This window comes from Bufo gargarizans, chromosome 4 (genome assembly GCF_014858855.1).
Source record: "Bufo gargarizans isolate SCDJY-AF-19 chromosome 4, ASM1485885v1, whole genome shotgun sequence".
Taxonomy (NCBI): Eukaryota; Metazoa; Chordata; class Amphibia; order Anura; family Bufonidae; genus Bufo; species Bufo gargarizans.
Window position 1 is genome coordinate 451453263 of NC_058083.1, and position 16577 is coordinate 451469839.

General features: G+C 45.1%; 1 protein-coding gene across 2 annotated transcripts in view; it reads left to right on the forward strand.

The window, feature by feature from the left end:
- Nucleotides 1-16577, forward strand: part of LOC122934218 (protocadherin Fat 4-like) — a 140326-nt gene that overhangs the window by 21825 nt on the left and 101924 nt on the right. For both annotated transcript variants that reach the window (XM_044289521.1, XM_044289519.1), the window contains exons 4-7: nt 695-769; nt 916-1026; nt 9996-10109; nt 10979-11069. In XM_044289521.1, the coding sequence (XP_044145456.1) occupies nt 695-769; nt 916-1026; nt 9996-10109; nt 10979-11069 (391 nt within the window). The remainder of the gene's footprint in view (nt 1-694; nt 770-915; nt 1027-9995; nt 10110-10978; nt 11070-16577) is intronic.

The window sequence follows — 16577 nt, forward strand, 5'->3', positions numbered from 1 at the left end:
ATTTATCAAACTAGTGTAAAGTAGAACTAGCTTAGTTGCCCATAGCAACTAATCAGATTCCACCTTTCATTTTGCAAAAAATCTGTGAAAAATGAAAGGTGGAATCTGATTGGTTACTATGGGCAACTAAGCCAGATCTACTTTACACCAGTTTGATAAATGACCCCAATTATTTCCCATATGTTATAGAATATAATTTCAAATATGTTAAAAATGTTGCCCAATCTGGACATTTATGGCATACTGCAGGATAGGCCATAAATGTCGATAAGTATGGATCCCACCTCGGGGATCTACTCCTATCTCAAGAACAGACCCACGAATGGAGAGGAGAGTGCTCATGCACGGCTTTCTCTATTCATTGCTATGGGACTTCTGTAAATAGTCAAGTGAGAGCGCTCACCTGTTTTCAGAAGATCCATAGCAGTAAATGGAGAGAACCCCCTCTCCATTTATGGCAGAGCGAGACAGGCCTCTGTTCATGAGATACAATCAGGCACAAAAGGTGAGACCCGCATCTAATGGACATTATGTCCAGATGGGGTAACCCCTTTAATTCTATGTACATTTCCGTAAAAGAGCTTTATGAATAGTAATTCTATTTTCACTGCTAGAAAGAATAACATAAATTGGAATACCCCTTTAAGGAATACTTAATATATACAATTTGAGTTACTATTTGCTTCCTTTTCAGACGAGTGTATTAAATACTACAGTACTACAAGTAGAGGCCAGAGACAATACATCTCTCATTAACTATAGTCTTTTGGTAAGTCTTCACATTCATCTTTACGTATTACAATATTTAAGCCTCACTGAACTTGTATGCATAAAGAGCAACATCTGCAAAAAACTGACGCACTGAACCAAACTATGACCAATCATACTTAAAATATTTTTTTTTCTTTAATACAGGGCCCCCACCATGATTATTTCCACATGAATCCACTGAATGGAGTGATAACATTGGCCAAAATGTTGGAATATAACAGGATTAACAGATACAAGCTTAGTGCTGTTGCTAAGGTAGTGTACTATTATAGTAATATACTAGTTCAGCCAATTATCCTGCAAAGTTGATCCAGAAAAAGGGGGAAATGAGGCAGAAATATTTTTTGGGGCGAAATTAACTATGGGGGAGATTTATCAAAATTGGTTTAGTTTCCATAGCAACCAGCAGTTTCCACCTTCCAGTTTTCCAAAGGAGTTCTGAAAAATAAAACGTGGAATCTGATTGGTTGCTATAGGCAACCAAGCTAGTTTTCCACTGCAGCAGTTTTGATAAATTTCCCCCTTTGTGTACCCCGCTATCTACCTGTGCTATGCTCCACTCACCTCCCCCTCACCACTGCTGACAATGCTGTCACTTTCCAGATGGTAGCATTACAGGCACACAGGGTTCTACAGTACCTGTTCTGGCCACTGCAATGACCTGTGGGTTCCCTTGTCCTGCACAGTCCACTGTTAATGCAAGGTCAGCTTATAGTAGTATGGATATGCAGAGTTTGCCCCGGCCGGTGGCACTACTCCTGAAACTGCTAGCTTGCGCTCCCTGAGATCGCTGTCTGTGATGTCACTGCTATACCTGTGGCTCCTGCTGTTTCGGAATAGACGTTTTCCTTCATTCCCGCAGCAATACGAAAAATTATCAGCAGGAGCGCTAGTGCAAAACATAGAAATAGAAACAAATTCCTTCTTGATCCTAAATCCGGCAATCAGAATAACTCCCTGGATCAAAGACCCTTCTCCGGTAATCCAGGCCTCTATTGAACTCTGTTAGTGTCACGAGGGTGTCAAGAGCCACGCCTGACTCCGTTGTACCCGGGGTCAGGAGGTCGCAGCGGTTGGCTGCACGCTCTATGTAAGATAGGGATGTTTCCGTATTGTAGCTTTCTGGGTTTGCTTTGCAAACCCTTTTGGCTCACTCAGGGATCCGTAGCTCCTTCTCTCAGCTGTTCCTTGTCCAGCACTCCCAATCCTCCTTATATTCCCCTCTCACACTTCTCTGGTTGCCAGATATAGAGCTTCCTGCCTGGACATCTATTCTGACCCACTGGAGCTGTGTTGCTGCGTTCTCTGGTAGTTGATCCAGAATGCTACCCTCCGGATCCCTGTTGGACCTTTGTGGACAGTTGTTGTCGTCCACCTGGGTGTTTGTGTTTGTCTGTGTTTGTCTGTCCTCTCCCTGGTGTTTCCCTCTTAGTGCAGTGGTGAGGACTAGCGATCCCACCGGCCTTGTCATTATCTAAGGTTCATTTCAGGGAAAGCCAGGGTTTAGGCAAGTGATCGCCGCACGGGTGAGGAACCCGTCTAGGGACGTCAGGGCAGTCAGGTGCCAGGCGCAAGGAGAGTTAGGGGTCACCACCTTTCCCTCTCCCTTGGGCAGGACTTTCCCTTTTTCCTCCCTGTGCGTGTTGCCGGTCATTACATTATATCTGGCCCTTATTTTTGTGTAGGTAAAAAAAAAAAATATATATATATATTTTTACCTACTTAGAATCCAGTATGGATCAAATTGCTGCTCTGTCCGAACAATCTCATGGCCTGTCTTTGGAGGTGGCAGGATTGAAGGCGTCGGTCCTCCAGCAACAGCAGCAATTACAACAGACTGCAAGCCCAGCGGTTGCTACTGGTAACCAGGTTGTTGCGGAACCCAAGGTCCCTCTCCCTGACAGATTTTCTGGGGGAAGGGACAAGTTTTTGATTTTCCGTGAGGCCTGTAAATTATACTTTAAACTGCGCCATTACTCCTCTGGTAATGAAGAACAGCGGGTGGGTGTGGTTATTTCCCTGCTGCAGGGGGACCCGCAGTCCTGGGCGTTCTCTTTACCTACTGATTCTCAGGCGCTTTGGTCAGTGGATGAGTTTTTCGGGGCTTCCCTGGTTGGTAGCGCACAATCCAGTGGTGGATTGGCAGGCCAGGGAGATATTGGAGTGGAGTGAGCCGTGCAGAGAAAATTGCTTAAATAGCAATTGCTTAGTCGCCTCCATAGCTACCCTACCTACTTTTGTTTCGGACTTTGAGGAAGTTTTTTCTGAAAAGGGTTGTCAGAAGTTACCACCTCATCGTCCTTATGATTGCCCGGTTAACCTTATTCCTGGCGCAAAATTACCCAAGACCAGGTTATATAATCTTTCAGGTCCAGAGAGACAAGCCATGAAGGATTATATCTCCGAGAGTTTGGCTAAGGGACACATCAGACCCTCTTCTTCACCCGTGGCTGCAGGGTTTTTCTTCGTTAAAAAGAAAGATGGGGGCCTGCGTCCTTGCCTAGATTTTCGTGAATTAAATCGGATAACCATCCGAGACCCATACCCTCTTCCTCTCATTCCTGACCTGTTTAACCAGATTGCGGGTGCTAGGTGGTTCTCCAAACTCGATCTTAGGGGGGCCTACAATCTGATTCGTATTAAAGAGGGGGATGAGTGGAAAACAGCTTTTAACACCCCTGAGGGGCATTATGAAAATCTAGTTATGCCTTTCGGCCTGACCAATGCTCCTGCCGTCTTTCAACATTTCGTTAATGACATTTTTAGTCATCTAATCGGCAGGTTTGTGGTAATATACCTAGATGATATCTTAATTTATTCGTCTGATCTGAGAACACATGAGGAGCATGTCAGACAAGTACTACAGGTCCTACGGACGAATGAATTATATGCTAAAATTGAAAAATGTGTTTTTGCCGTTCAGGAGATACAATTCCTAGGTTATTATTTATCTGCGTCAGGTTTCCGTATGGATCCTAGGAAGGTCCAAGCAATTTTAGATTGGGATCTTCCTGAGAACCTCAAAGCATTACAACGGTTCTTGGGCTTCGCAAATTTCTATAGGAAATTCATTAAAAATTATTCGGTGATCGTAAAACCCCTTACTGACATGACTAGGAAGGGGACTGATTTTTCAAAATGGTCTGACGCCGCTAAATTTGCTTTTTCCTCTCTAAAAGAGAGGTTTACCTCAGCACCTGTACTTAGTCCAACCTGATGTCTCTCAGCCTTTTATTGTTGAAGTCGATGCATCAGAGGTGGGAGTGGGGGCTGTACTGTCTCAGGGTCTGTCTCCTGGCAAATGGCGTCCTTGTGCTTTCTTTTCTAAAAAACTATCTGCAGCAGAACAGAACTACGATATTGGCAATAGGGAACTGTTAGCTATTAAACTTGCGTTTGAGGAGTGGCGTCACTTCTTAGAGGGGGCAGTCCACCCCGTCACTGTGTTTACGGACCACAAAAATCTGCTGTACCTCGAATCAGCTAAGCGTCTCACCCCTAGACAGGCTAGGTGGTCGCTATTTTTTACCAGGTTTAACTTTGTGATTACCTATCGTCCTGGGGCAAAGAATACCTCTCGTTGTTTCCATGGAGGGGGTAATGTGAGTGATCCGGTGCCCATTCTTCAAAGAGGAGTGGTTGTCTCTGCGGTACACTCTGTTTTGGAGGGGAAGGTGTTAGAGGCCCAGGGGGACGCCCCGGTCTCTTGCCCCTCAGAGAAATTGTTTGTACCGTTGAACCTACGTCTCGAATTATTAAAGGAACATCATAATTCGGCACTTGCTGGGCACCCGGGTGGTAAAGCAACCTTGGAGCTATTGTCTCGTCGTTTTTGGTGGCCAAGGTTGCGTCAGTATTGGATTTTGTGTCTTCTTGTTCTACCTGTGCGCGCGCAAAAGTTTCACATACACGTCCTGCAGGGTCTCTATTACCACTCGACATTCCCAATAGACCATGGACACATCTGTCTATGGATTTTATCACTGACTTACCTTTGTCTGCGGGTAAAACAGTTATTTTGGTAGTAGTGGACAGGTTTAGCAAAATGGCACACTTCATTGCGTTACCCGCACTACCTAATGCTAAAACTCTTGCTCAGGTATTCGTCAGTGAGATCGTGAAGCTTCACGGGGTCCCCTCCGATGTTGTTTCGGATCGGGGAACCCAGTTTATTTCTAAATTTTGGAAAGCTTTTTGTTCCCGTTTGGGGGTTCACTTGTCCTTTTCCTCAGCTTTCCATCCTCAGTCGAATGGACAGACTGAGCGTACCAACCAAAACCTGGAGACATATCTAAGATGTTTTGTGTCTGAAAACCAAGAGTTGTGGTCGTCATATTTACCCTTAGCTGAGTTTGCCATAAATAATCGCCGTCAGGAATCCACTGGCAAGTCACCATTTCTTGGTGCATATGGTTTTCATCCCCAATTTTGTACTTTCAAAGAGGGGGGGTCTTCTGGGGTTCCCGAAGAGGAATGGTTTTCGTCATCTCTTTCATCGGTATGGCAGAAGGTGCAAGCTAACTTGAAAAATATGGGAGGTAAATACAAATGCATGGCTGATAAGAGACGGTCGCCAGGTCCGGACCTAGGAGTGAATGACTATGTGTGGTTATCTACTAGGAATATCAAATTGAAGGTTCCCTCTTGGAAACTGGGTCCTAGGTTTATTGGTCCGTACAAGATTGTAGCCATCATCAACCCCGTGGCTTTTCGCCTGGAGTTGCCTCAGACTTTTAAAATCCATAATGTCTTTCATAAGTCGTTACTCAAAAAATATGTTCCACCTCTAGAACCGCCACCGCTGCCACCCCCTCCTGTTGTTGTGGATGGTAATTTAGAATTTCAGATATCCAAAATTATTAATTCTCGTCGCGTCCGCCGCTCTCTCCAATATCTGGTGCACTGGAGAGGTTACGGTCCCGAGGAAAGAATGTGGGTTCCTGCGTCTGAGGTAAACGCCGACAGGCTAGTTCGGATTTTTCATGCCTCTCATCCTGAGAGACCTGGTCCTGAGTGTCCAGAGGCCCCTCGTAGAGAGGGGGGTACTGTCACGAGGGTGTCAAGAGCCACGCCTGACTCCGTTGTACCCGGGGTCAGGAGGTCGCAGCGGTTGGCTGCACGCTCTATGTAAGATAGGGATGTTTCCGTATTGTAGCTTTCTGGGTTTGCTTTGCAAACCCTTTTGGCTCACTCAGGGATCCGTAGCTCCTTCTCTCAGCTGTTCCTTGTCCAGCACTCCCAATCCTCCTTATATTCCCCTCTCACACTTCTCTGGTTGCCAGATATAGAGCTTCCTGCCTGGACATCTATTCTGACCCACTGGAGCTGTGTTGCTGCGTTCTCTGGTAGTTGATCCAGAATGCTACCCTCCGGATCCCTGTTGGACCTTTGTGGACAGTTGTTGTCGTCCACCTGGGTGTTTGTGTTTGTCTGTCCTCTCCCTGGTGTTTCCCTCTTAGTGCAGTGGTGAGGACTAGCGATCCCACCGGCCTTGTCATTATCTAAGGTTCATTTCAGGGAAAGCCAGGGTTTAGGCACGTGATCGCCGCACGGGTGAGGAACCCGTCTAGGGACGTCAGGGCAGTCAGGTGCCAGCCGCAAGGAGAGTTAGGGGTCACCACCTTTCCCTCTCCCTTGGGCAGGACTTTCCCTTTTTCCTCCCTGTGCGTGTTGCCGGTCATTACAGTTAGTGAGTTCACCATCACCACCTCCTCTGGCAGAGAGTCCCATAGTCTCACTGCTCTTATCGTAAAGAATCCTCTTCTATGCTGATGGAGAAACCTTCTTTCCTCTAGACAGAGTATGGTTAAGAAATCACTAAAAATATATGCAAGACAAAATCAGACTTGCATTACTGGGAAACAAACAATACCAAAAGAGGAAACGTATACCAATCCGTCAGCCACCAAGTATTAACCAGATAGCTCACCAGGGGACAAAGGACACAAGCCCTGATGTTCCATAGTGGCACACCCTGATGCTCATGGAGTAAGCATCCTGATAACGATGGCCCCAGGCTGGAACCTCTTAATATTGCCCTTAATACACCATATTGTACCATGTGTAGTGCAGTGGCCGGGTTTGGGGTGGCTTGACCCTTTAAAGGGGTGACTTTAACACTTTTGCCTTTTATCATGGCTGACAATATACGCCTATCCCCTGACTGAATTTGACTAGATATAGACTTTTGCATAGCTTATAGCAAGACTTTTATCTAGCTTCTTCAATATACATTTTCTTTTCGGAGGCAGGTTTTCTACACCTCCCATGAAGACATTTCTTTACGACAGCAGGGAACACTTACAGTTGCAGATGCTTTCATGGGGCTGGTTCACCTCAGATACGGGCTTAAGCGTTTCTGTAGTCGCCACTGGCTGTCTTAATCCATTGGGGTTGGATCCACAATAACCTGCGCTGCTGCCTTCGGACCATATCCTGTTTGTGATGCTAAATTGCAGTGCCCGGGTTTGGGGAGGCCCCAACACTACACTGGGTCCCCTGGACACGTCTAGGTGACACCATGTGTTGCTTCTCTCTGGAAAGGATAGTATGGTGTGGTGCACCCTAATGTGAATTAAGTCCAGAGAGTCAGGGTCTGCAGTTAACCAGTGTGCTTCTTTACTGGAGGAACTCAAGAGCAAAGCAATACAGACAAGGTACTGGGCTGGATTCTCCAGTCTCCTCCAGGGAAGAAGGGTTCATACTGAGGAAACGCCTGAGCTAGCTGTCCCTCTCTCTCTTAGAAGGCTGGTACCCTGGCCAAAGGCTGGTGGCCCAGAGTCTGTGGCTCAGTAGTCAAGCTGGCTCCTTGGTCACAGGGCTGGTGACCCAGGGTCTGTGACTCGGCATCCCTATCTCTGCGTCTTCTTCTGGTCACTCAAGTAGTCTAGCAAAGTCTCTTCTAAGCACTGATGCCTAACTGCAAAATACTAGGGGCTCTGAATGCTCTACATTTTCTAGCTAAATTAGAACCTTTTAGTGAGAGGGGTAGAGAAACTCAGCCAAAACAGATACAAAGTTACAATTTACGTCTGTCCGAGAAATGCATTAGAGCTTCAATAATACCTAATGGCAATGACAACACAGTTTTTCCAGACAAAACAACTCTTCAGACATAATAGCATAGCTAAACCAGACATTCAAAAGATCAATCAGTCGACATGGTTTTGGTGGTGAACAAGTCTGGCTTTTCCATCCAAAGCATACTCTTCTTTAACCCTTATGGTAACTGTGGAAAATTATTAGCTTTTCATTATTAGCTAGAAAGTCCCAAAAATCTCTCAATATTAATTAACCCTTTCCACAGTGCCATGCAAATACAGTGCAAATGAACAGGATATATATATCACAACAAACATATGAAAAGCAGCTACACAGTATTAAACAGTAGAAGTCAGTGGAAGGTAACCCTCTAAATTGAAATAAAGTAAGGAGTTGATGACTTTGAATAGGGGGAATAGAGCAAATGTCCACAAACGTCCAGACTTCAAAGTACCCCTGCTACAGTAGCAGAGGGTGTCATACAGGGCAATGTACACAAATCAGTTTCAATAGGAACAGATCAATAATCAGCTCCAAACATAGCAATCAGAAATCATGAGGTAAGATGTTTGAATTAACCCTTATGTCCCTGATTCATTTCCCCAGGTAGTCTGGTTCATCAGGGGACCAAGACGACTAAAGCCTGGTACTAAAATATATAAACAGCAGAACAACAGGCTTGAATACAGCCAGCAAAAGATCTGTAAAGGGATTCTGTCACCCCAGATGCGGACATGCATGGCTAGATCGCCGCTAGAATGTCCGCAATATACCTGTCCAATAGGGCTGTGTGCTTTTATTTAGTTTAAAAAATGATTTGAGCCCTGTAAGGTGCCCAAGGGGCTGTACTAACCTCATTGGTGCCCAGGCACGCCCCCCTGTGAAGGAGCCCAGCACGGCCTGCGTCCTCCGAATCTCCTCCTTTCTTTACAGTTAGATTGCCATAATCTCGCGATGCGCAAGCTCGCGCATGCACAGTTTCTTCCCTGAGGCTGTTTCCAGCACAGGGAAGGAACACTATACCGGCACTGCGCATGCGCGAGCTCACACATCGCGAGATTACGGCAATCTAACTGTAAAGAAAGGAGGAGGCCGTGCTGGGTTCCTTCACAGGGAGCGTGGCTGGGCACCAAAAAGGTTAGTACAGCCCCTTGGGCACCGTACAAGTCACATTTACATATTTCTAAAATCATTTTTTAAACTAAATAAAAGCACTCAGCCCTATAGGACCGGTATATTGCGGACATGCTAGCGGCGATCTATAACCTAAAACGAGGTGACAGAACCCCTTTAATAATGCTGCTGCCTCAACAAGATGTTAAAGACAAACGAAGGCACTGTGGCTAAAGGTTACTTCAAGATCACAATTCCTGTGTACCCAGATATAGCATGGCATCAGGTATGGCAGGTGGTGTAGGCCTGCTATGTCACATGCTCTGGACATGTTGAAACCGATGGGACAGGAGGTGAACTCTTGATGCCATTGTCAATAAACATGAAGTAGTGGCATGTCCTATAACAGAAGGGCAGATCCACACCTAGTTCCGCTTCTGTCCTATCAGTTCTAGGTTTAAAGCGGTCCTACCTCTAGAGCAACATGTGGTGAGCTATCTGGTTAAGATCTAGGGTTTGATGAATTGGTATATGTTATCCTTTTGGTATTATTTGTTTCCCAGTGATTTTAGGTCCGATCCTGTTCTGCATATATTTTTTTTTTCCTAACCAAGCATATTTAAAGGGGTTTTCAGGTTTGCATCAATATCCTGTAAAATAATGAATTATGAAGGTATGTATTTCTTTTACCTTCAATGATCTTCTCTTTCTGTCTGAGCTCTTTCTTATTTCCTGTGATGTTATAGGGAGAGATGATAGGGGTTACTAGTCAACGATAACTGTTGCTTTTCCATTAACACCCTACCATGATCAGTGATATGTGCCCCTTGTCATGGTCACAGTCCTGAGTATAAATAGATGATGGGAGAGATCTCTGTACTGACGCTTATACATTTATACATAGTTATTACGGTACATCTCCCCTCAGTCGTTGATTTTCAAAACTAAATAAACCACATTTTTATTATTTTTCTTTTTGATCATGTCATATTTATTAATAATGTGTCCATATCTCTTACATATTCCAAGAGTACATTTATTGATAACTCTACCATCTATATTCAATTAAGGACTCAATGGGCTTTTCCAGCATGGTACCAGTGCTTATAGATGTACAAGATGTGGACACCATGGATCCTCGATTTATTTTTCCGATGTATGAAGGCTCAATTCCAGAAAATCAGGTGAGACATTATTTTGCCTAGCAAACATATTATGGACTGCAAAAGTAATTTTGGAATCACTCATATTTAAGCTGGCATTACACAGCCTGACATATGGCCGGCGAGAGCGCCGACGGATTATAAAACATCCATTGGTGCTCATTTTCACTGGCCTGAATACACCAGCTGATGCAAACTTAAAGGGGTTGTCGGGGGTTCAGAGCTGAACCCCGACAAACCTCTATTTTCACCCAGGCAGCCTCCCTGACTTGAGCATCCGAGCAGTTCATGCTCCAATGCTTTCCTTTGTGCTGCGCTAAATCGCATTTGGTGACGTCACCGGCTCTGATGGGCGGGCTTTTGTGCTGTCCTAGCTGCTTTACTGGCTAAAGCCCACCCATTAGTGCCAGTGACGTCACCGGGCTCCCTGAGCAGCCGGAAGAAGAGACTTCAGCGCTCCTGCAAGGGACCCGGTATGTCACTTCCGGTGAAGAATTTCATTAAGAAACTGGGGCTTGAGAAACATGTGGAAAAGGTAGGACATGGATGTATGTAATATGTTTGTCTGTCTTGTACTATTGTAACAAAGTCCTCAATCCCGGACAACCCCTTAAATGCAGGAGGATCGATTCCTTCCTCCCTCATTCTATTCTGTTCATTATCGGCAGTACATCCCTGATTACACAGGGAGAAGTGCTGCCAATAATCAGGTATCATTCATCGTTCATCGGCTGATTGAGTTCTCATTATACGAGCCATTTATAGGGAATGGGTTGAAAAGCTTGTCCCCAATAATTTGCCCCAATTATAGTACGGTGTAGTAGGGGCTTTAGACGATAATATTCATCTGGACTACATTTCATCAAGGTGTTCTACTTTCTTATTTCTAGAAAGGCAACTTATCTACATACCCAGAGGCAATAAAAGCTATTGATGGTGACCTCGGTATAAATGAGACTGTATATTACTCTATCAGCAGAGGTAAGTGTTGTCAGCAGCTGTTTTACATATACTGTAGTTGGGTTGTTTTGTTTAATATTGACGACCTATCCTTAGAATAAGTGATCAATACCCATTGAATGGGGGTCAACACCTGGCACCCCTGACGTTCAACTGTTTGAAGAGGCTGCAAAGCTCCAGGGAGCTCCATGGTCTCCTCGCAGCTTACCAAGCACAGCGCTGTCCATTGGATAGTGGCTGTACTTGGTATTGCAGCTCAGATCCATCAACTTCAAAAGGACTGGGCTTAGGCCATGTGACCAATTAACGTGACATCATTGGCCTAGGAAGGGACTGACTGGCCGGGGTACCAGGAGTTAAACCCCCATGATCAGATACCCATGAACAAAGGCGTAGCTAAATGTTCATAAGCCCTGGTGCAAGAGTTCAGCACTCAGTCTTTCTACTGCCTGAGGTAAAAATGTAAACACCCCCTCCCCCCAAATTCTCAACCTTGTTAAAGGGGTTGTGCTCTTTTTTTACTATTGATGACCTAACCCCGGGCACCCCCACCGATCAGCTGTTTGAATAGAAGGCAACTTTTCTCTGCTGTATTTATCTGCTCGCTGCAGAATTTACAGTGGTTAGCAGTGTAATTACAGGAATGGCGTCCCCATTCACTTCTATGGGATGGCTCTATCTGTTGTAGGCAGACAGCAGGAATTGTATTGGAGGGAGTGTATATCTCGCCCAAAAAGTTAAAGGGGTTATCCCATCATAATGATCACTGTTAAATCTGTTAATGATTTGACAGTGATCATTTTTGTAAATATACTTTATTAACAAATCCCCACCGATTAGGATAAAATTCATACCCACTTACCTGATTGTTGTGACTCGGTCTCTCCTGGTTACGACGACTGCTCTTCTCCAAAAGCCGGAAGGTCGCGCTTGCCCAGAAGACGACTCCTTTTCTCCCGGCCGGTCCGCTCGCTGTTCTGAACGCGCACGCTGCCGCGCATGCGCGACAGTGACTTCTTCCCAGCCAGAATAGTACAGAGCTGCGAACGCGCACGCCGGCTCTGTAGGAATAAGTCACCATTGCGCATGCGCGGCGGCGTGCGCATTCAGTCCAGCGCGCGGCACGGCCGGGAGAAGACTTCAATCAAGATAAAGCCCGCCCCCAGCCAGAATCCAGGAAGTGAACGCGCGGTGGCAGCAGGTAAGTATAAAAACGCTAAGTGGGATAACCCCTTTAAGCTGGGCGAGATATTAAAAGCCGGATAATGTTGTTTTGTTCAGGAGCCTAGTTGCTGAACGGTTGGTAAATGGTAAAAACTGGGCCGGCTTTATTGGAGTGGTGAATAGGTGGTAGTGGGACTCACCACTCCCACTCCACTACAGAGAGTGTGGGAGACTCAGTCTGTGTTTTGCCAGTGTAGGGAGAGGTTGCTTTGTGGAGCAGGGACAGGCTGTTAGGGACACCAAACGCTAGCTAATAGGGCCACAAAAGTCCTTTTAAGGACTGGTATAGGTGTGCTATCGATAGGTGTGATACACAGAGGGGTGTGATATACTTATAATATACTTTCTAACATAGAAAGTATATTATAGTGCATTTGTATTGTGCAGCAGTTGTGTGCGGTTCTGCTGTCATACCGCAGCTATATAGAGGGACAAGCGCTATTGGAACAACTAATTGCAACGGGTGTGATATACCTGTTGCAGTCACAGGAAATAATGTACTATAATAATAGATGCAAGTATAACATATGGACCAAGCCTTCACTTGGTCAATAAAATCTGAGACACTTGGTCAATACATTTTGATCAAAACACATCTAAGCCCACCTAGCAAGTGACAAGGTGGTCTCAGTTCAGGCAGGTCCTACGCTAAACCTGCCTATGCCGTTATGCATTTATATTCAGGAGCGCAGACCCCACACATATACTGTGTTGCTCCTAGGCGGCCGCTCCATCCTCAATGCGCCTGCGCCAATGACGTCACATCTACACCTGGTGCAGGCGCATTGAGGATGGAGCGGCCGCCTCTCAGTGCGCCTGCGCCGATTGAAGACAGGTACGGCCGCGGCGCAGGCGCCAGATTTTGAATGCAAACAGGCAGGGCCAGCAGAGAACGATCCCGTTCCCTGGCCCTGTCAATCACAATGCGGAGGGGGCGTCTTTAGGATCAGAGGATGCGGCTGCTACCAGCAAGTAGCCGCCCTACTTGCTGGTAGCAAGGTAATTTGCATATTTTAAAAGCATGTTTTTAACAAAATCTACAGGACCAAAATGATTAATTAGATCATGTAGCCATAAATTGCAGTGTAGGGATTATAAGTAAGCAAAAAAGAAAAAAAAAAAAGGTTTAGTGGGGTGAGAGAAGCCCTTTAAGGGGATGGATATACTTGCTTCCACCAAATATTGATTGAGGCCTGTGAGATGCCTGCTTCTACAAAATACTGATTAAGGGGATTAATATACCTGCTTCCACCAAATATTGATTGAGGCCTGCAATATACCTGTTTCCACCAAATATTTTTTGAAGCCTACGAGATACCTGCTTGCACAAAATACTGATTGAGGGCTGCAATATACCTGCGTCCACAAAATAATGATTAACGGGTTTGATATACCTGTTTCCACCAAATATTGATTGAGGCCTGCGATATACCTCCTTCCACAAAATACTGATTAAGGGGATGGATATACCTGCTTCCATGAAATATTGATTGAGGCCTGTGAGATACCTGCTTCTACAAAATACTGATTAAGGGGATTAATATACCTGCTTCCACAAAATACTGATTAACAGGTTTGATATACCTGTTTCCACAAAATATTGATTGAGGGGTGCGATATACCCGCTTCCACAAAATACTGATTAAGGGGTTTGATATACCTACTTCCACCAAATATTGATTGTGGCCTGCGAAATACCTGCTTCCAGAAAATACTGATTGTAACAGATCTCCTGAGGGCTTCAAGCACTCCGCTCGACACCGTAACCACCATAGGAATCAGGAACAGGAACATCTCTTACAAGAGCTAGGGGTTATAGCCAGGGGAGTATACAGCGTATAGCAATCCCCACACACATGAGACGAGGCTCTATGTATAAGGCCAAAACAGGAACTCACTTTATTGAAGATCAACTCAGTATATATACAGTTCAAGAAGTCTTAACAACATAAATCAATCAACCATGAACAATATGCAAACAGACATCTTCACCCCCTCCATAATGAATGAAATGGGAGAGAGGAGACACATGTGATGAGATTATCTCCTGAGTGTATCATAGGGTGATCTACTCATCTAGGAGTCTGCTGCTCCTAGAGTCAGCTATCTTAATGCCATCACTAACACAATCAGAGGGAGTCTCAGTGCAACGTTAACCCTTTTTGGTTTGCTGAATTCACACCCTGCACCTTTAATGGGCAATAGGAAATATGTGGCATATAAATTCCACACATAAATCAGGGTTCATAGTTCATTGTAACCCCAAAAGGTCTGTGGGGGTCTCCATAATTCTGGGTCCATAGTCTGTAGGAAGGAGGCTGGCCCTCAGGCTTCTCCAGCAGCCCCAGTGGCGGTTCAGTCCATCACACTGATTGAGGGGATTGATATACCTGCTTCCACCAAATATTAATTGAGGCCTGTGATATACCTGCTTCCGCAAAATACTAATTAAGGGGATAGATATACCTGTTTCCACAAAATATTGATTGAGGGCTGCGATATAACTGCATCCACAAAATACTGATTAAGGGGATTGATATACCTGCTTCCACCAAATATTGATTGAGGCCGGCGAGATACCTGCTTCCACAAAATACTGATTGAGGGCTGCGATATACCTGCTTCCACGAAATACTGATTAAGGGGTTTGATATACCTGCTTCCACAAAAAATTGATTGAGGCCTGCGATATACCTGCTTCCACAAAATACTGATTAAGGGGTTTGATATACCTGTTTCCACCAAATATTGATTGAGACCTACGATATTCCTGCTCCCACAAAATACTGGTTAAGGGGTTCGATATACCTGTTTTCACCAAATATTGATTGAGGCCTGCAATATACCTGCTTCCACAAAGTACTGATTACAGGGATTGATATACCTGCTTCCACCAAATATTGATTGAGGCCTGCAAGATACCTGCTTCCACAAAATACTTATTAAGGGTTTTTATATACCTATTTCCTCCAAATATTGATTGAGGCCTGCGATATACCTGCTTTCACAAAATACTGATTAACCTCTTAAGGACATAGGGCGTACAGGTACGCCCTTGTGTCCTGGTACTTAAGGACACAGGGCGTACACGTACGCCCTGTGTATTTTCGATCCCTGCCGTGCGGCTGGCAGTGATCGGAACCCGGTGCCTGCTCAAATCATTGAGCAGGCACCTAGGCTAAATGCGCGGGGGGGTCCCGTGACCCCCCCATGTCGGCGATCGCGGCAAACCACAGGTCAATTCAGACCTGTGGTTTGCTGCGATTTCTGCAGTTTCTGATCCCCGCCGTCCCTGACCGCGGGGATCAGAAACTTTAGCATTCAAAAAATATACCTGTATCTCCCCCCCCCTGCACCCCTGAGTGATTTGAGCCCGGTGGGAGGTGCAGGGTGAGGGTGTTCAGTGGTTATACATTGCTGACACCCTGGTATAAACGGCTGACATCTGTGCCGCGATGTCAGCCGTTTAACCCTTTCCATAGCCCGGTCCGTACAGACCGCTGTATGGAAAAGGTTAACAGCTCAGGGAGCTCCCTCCATCTCCCATCGGGGGGCTGCTGTGCCTTTGCAGCCCCCCGATGGAGAGAGCCTCCAGACAGCCCCCCTCCTTACCCTTCCCCGTCTGCGCAGTTCTGGCTACTACTGAGCAGATGGGGAAGGTTCCCATGGCAACAGGACGCCTTCTAAGACATCCTGCTGTCCATGGTTCTGAACAGATCTGTGCTAAAGGCATAGATCAGTTCAGACAAAGTGTAAGTAAAATACAGTACAGTACCCTATATAGTGTACTGTACTGTATTATACAGACATCAGACCCACTGGATCTTCAAGAACCAAGTGGGTCTGGGTAAAAAAAAAAGTAATAAAGTAAAAATCAAAAAACACATTTATCACTGATAAAATTCCCTACACATGTTTGGTATCGCCGCGTCCGTAACGACCTAATCTATAAAACGGTCATGTTACTTTACCCGAACGGTGAACGCCATAAAAATAAAAAACTATGATGAAATTGAAATTTTGCCCACCTTACTTCCCAAAAAAGGTAATAAAAAAGATTTAAAAAAAGTCGCATGTACGCCAAAATTGTAACAATCAAACTGTCATCTCATCCCGCAAAAATCATACCCTACCCAAGATAATCACCCAAAAACTGAAAAAAACTATGGCTCTTAGACTATGGAAACACTAAAACATGATTTTTTTTGTTTCAAAAATGAAATCATTGTGTAAAACTTACATAAATAAAAAAAGTATACATATTAGGTATCGCCGCGTCCGTATCAACCGGCTCTATAAAAATAT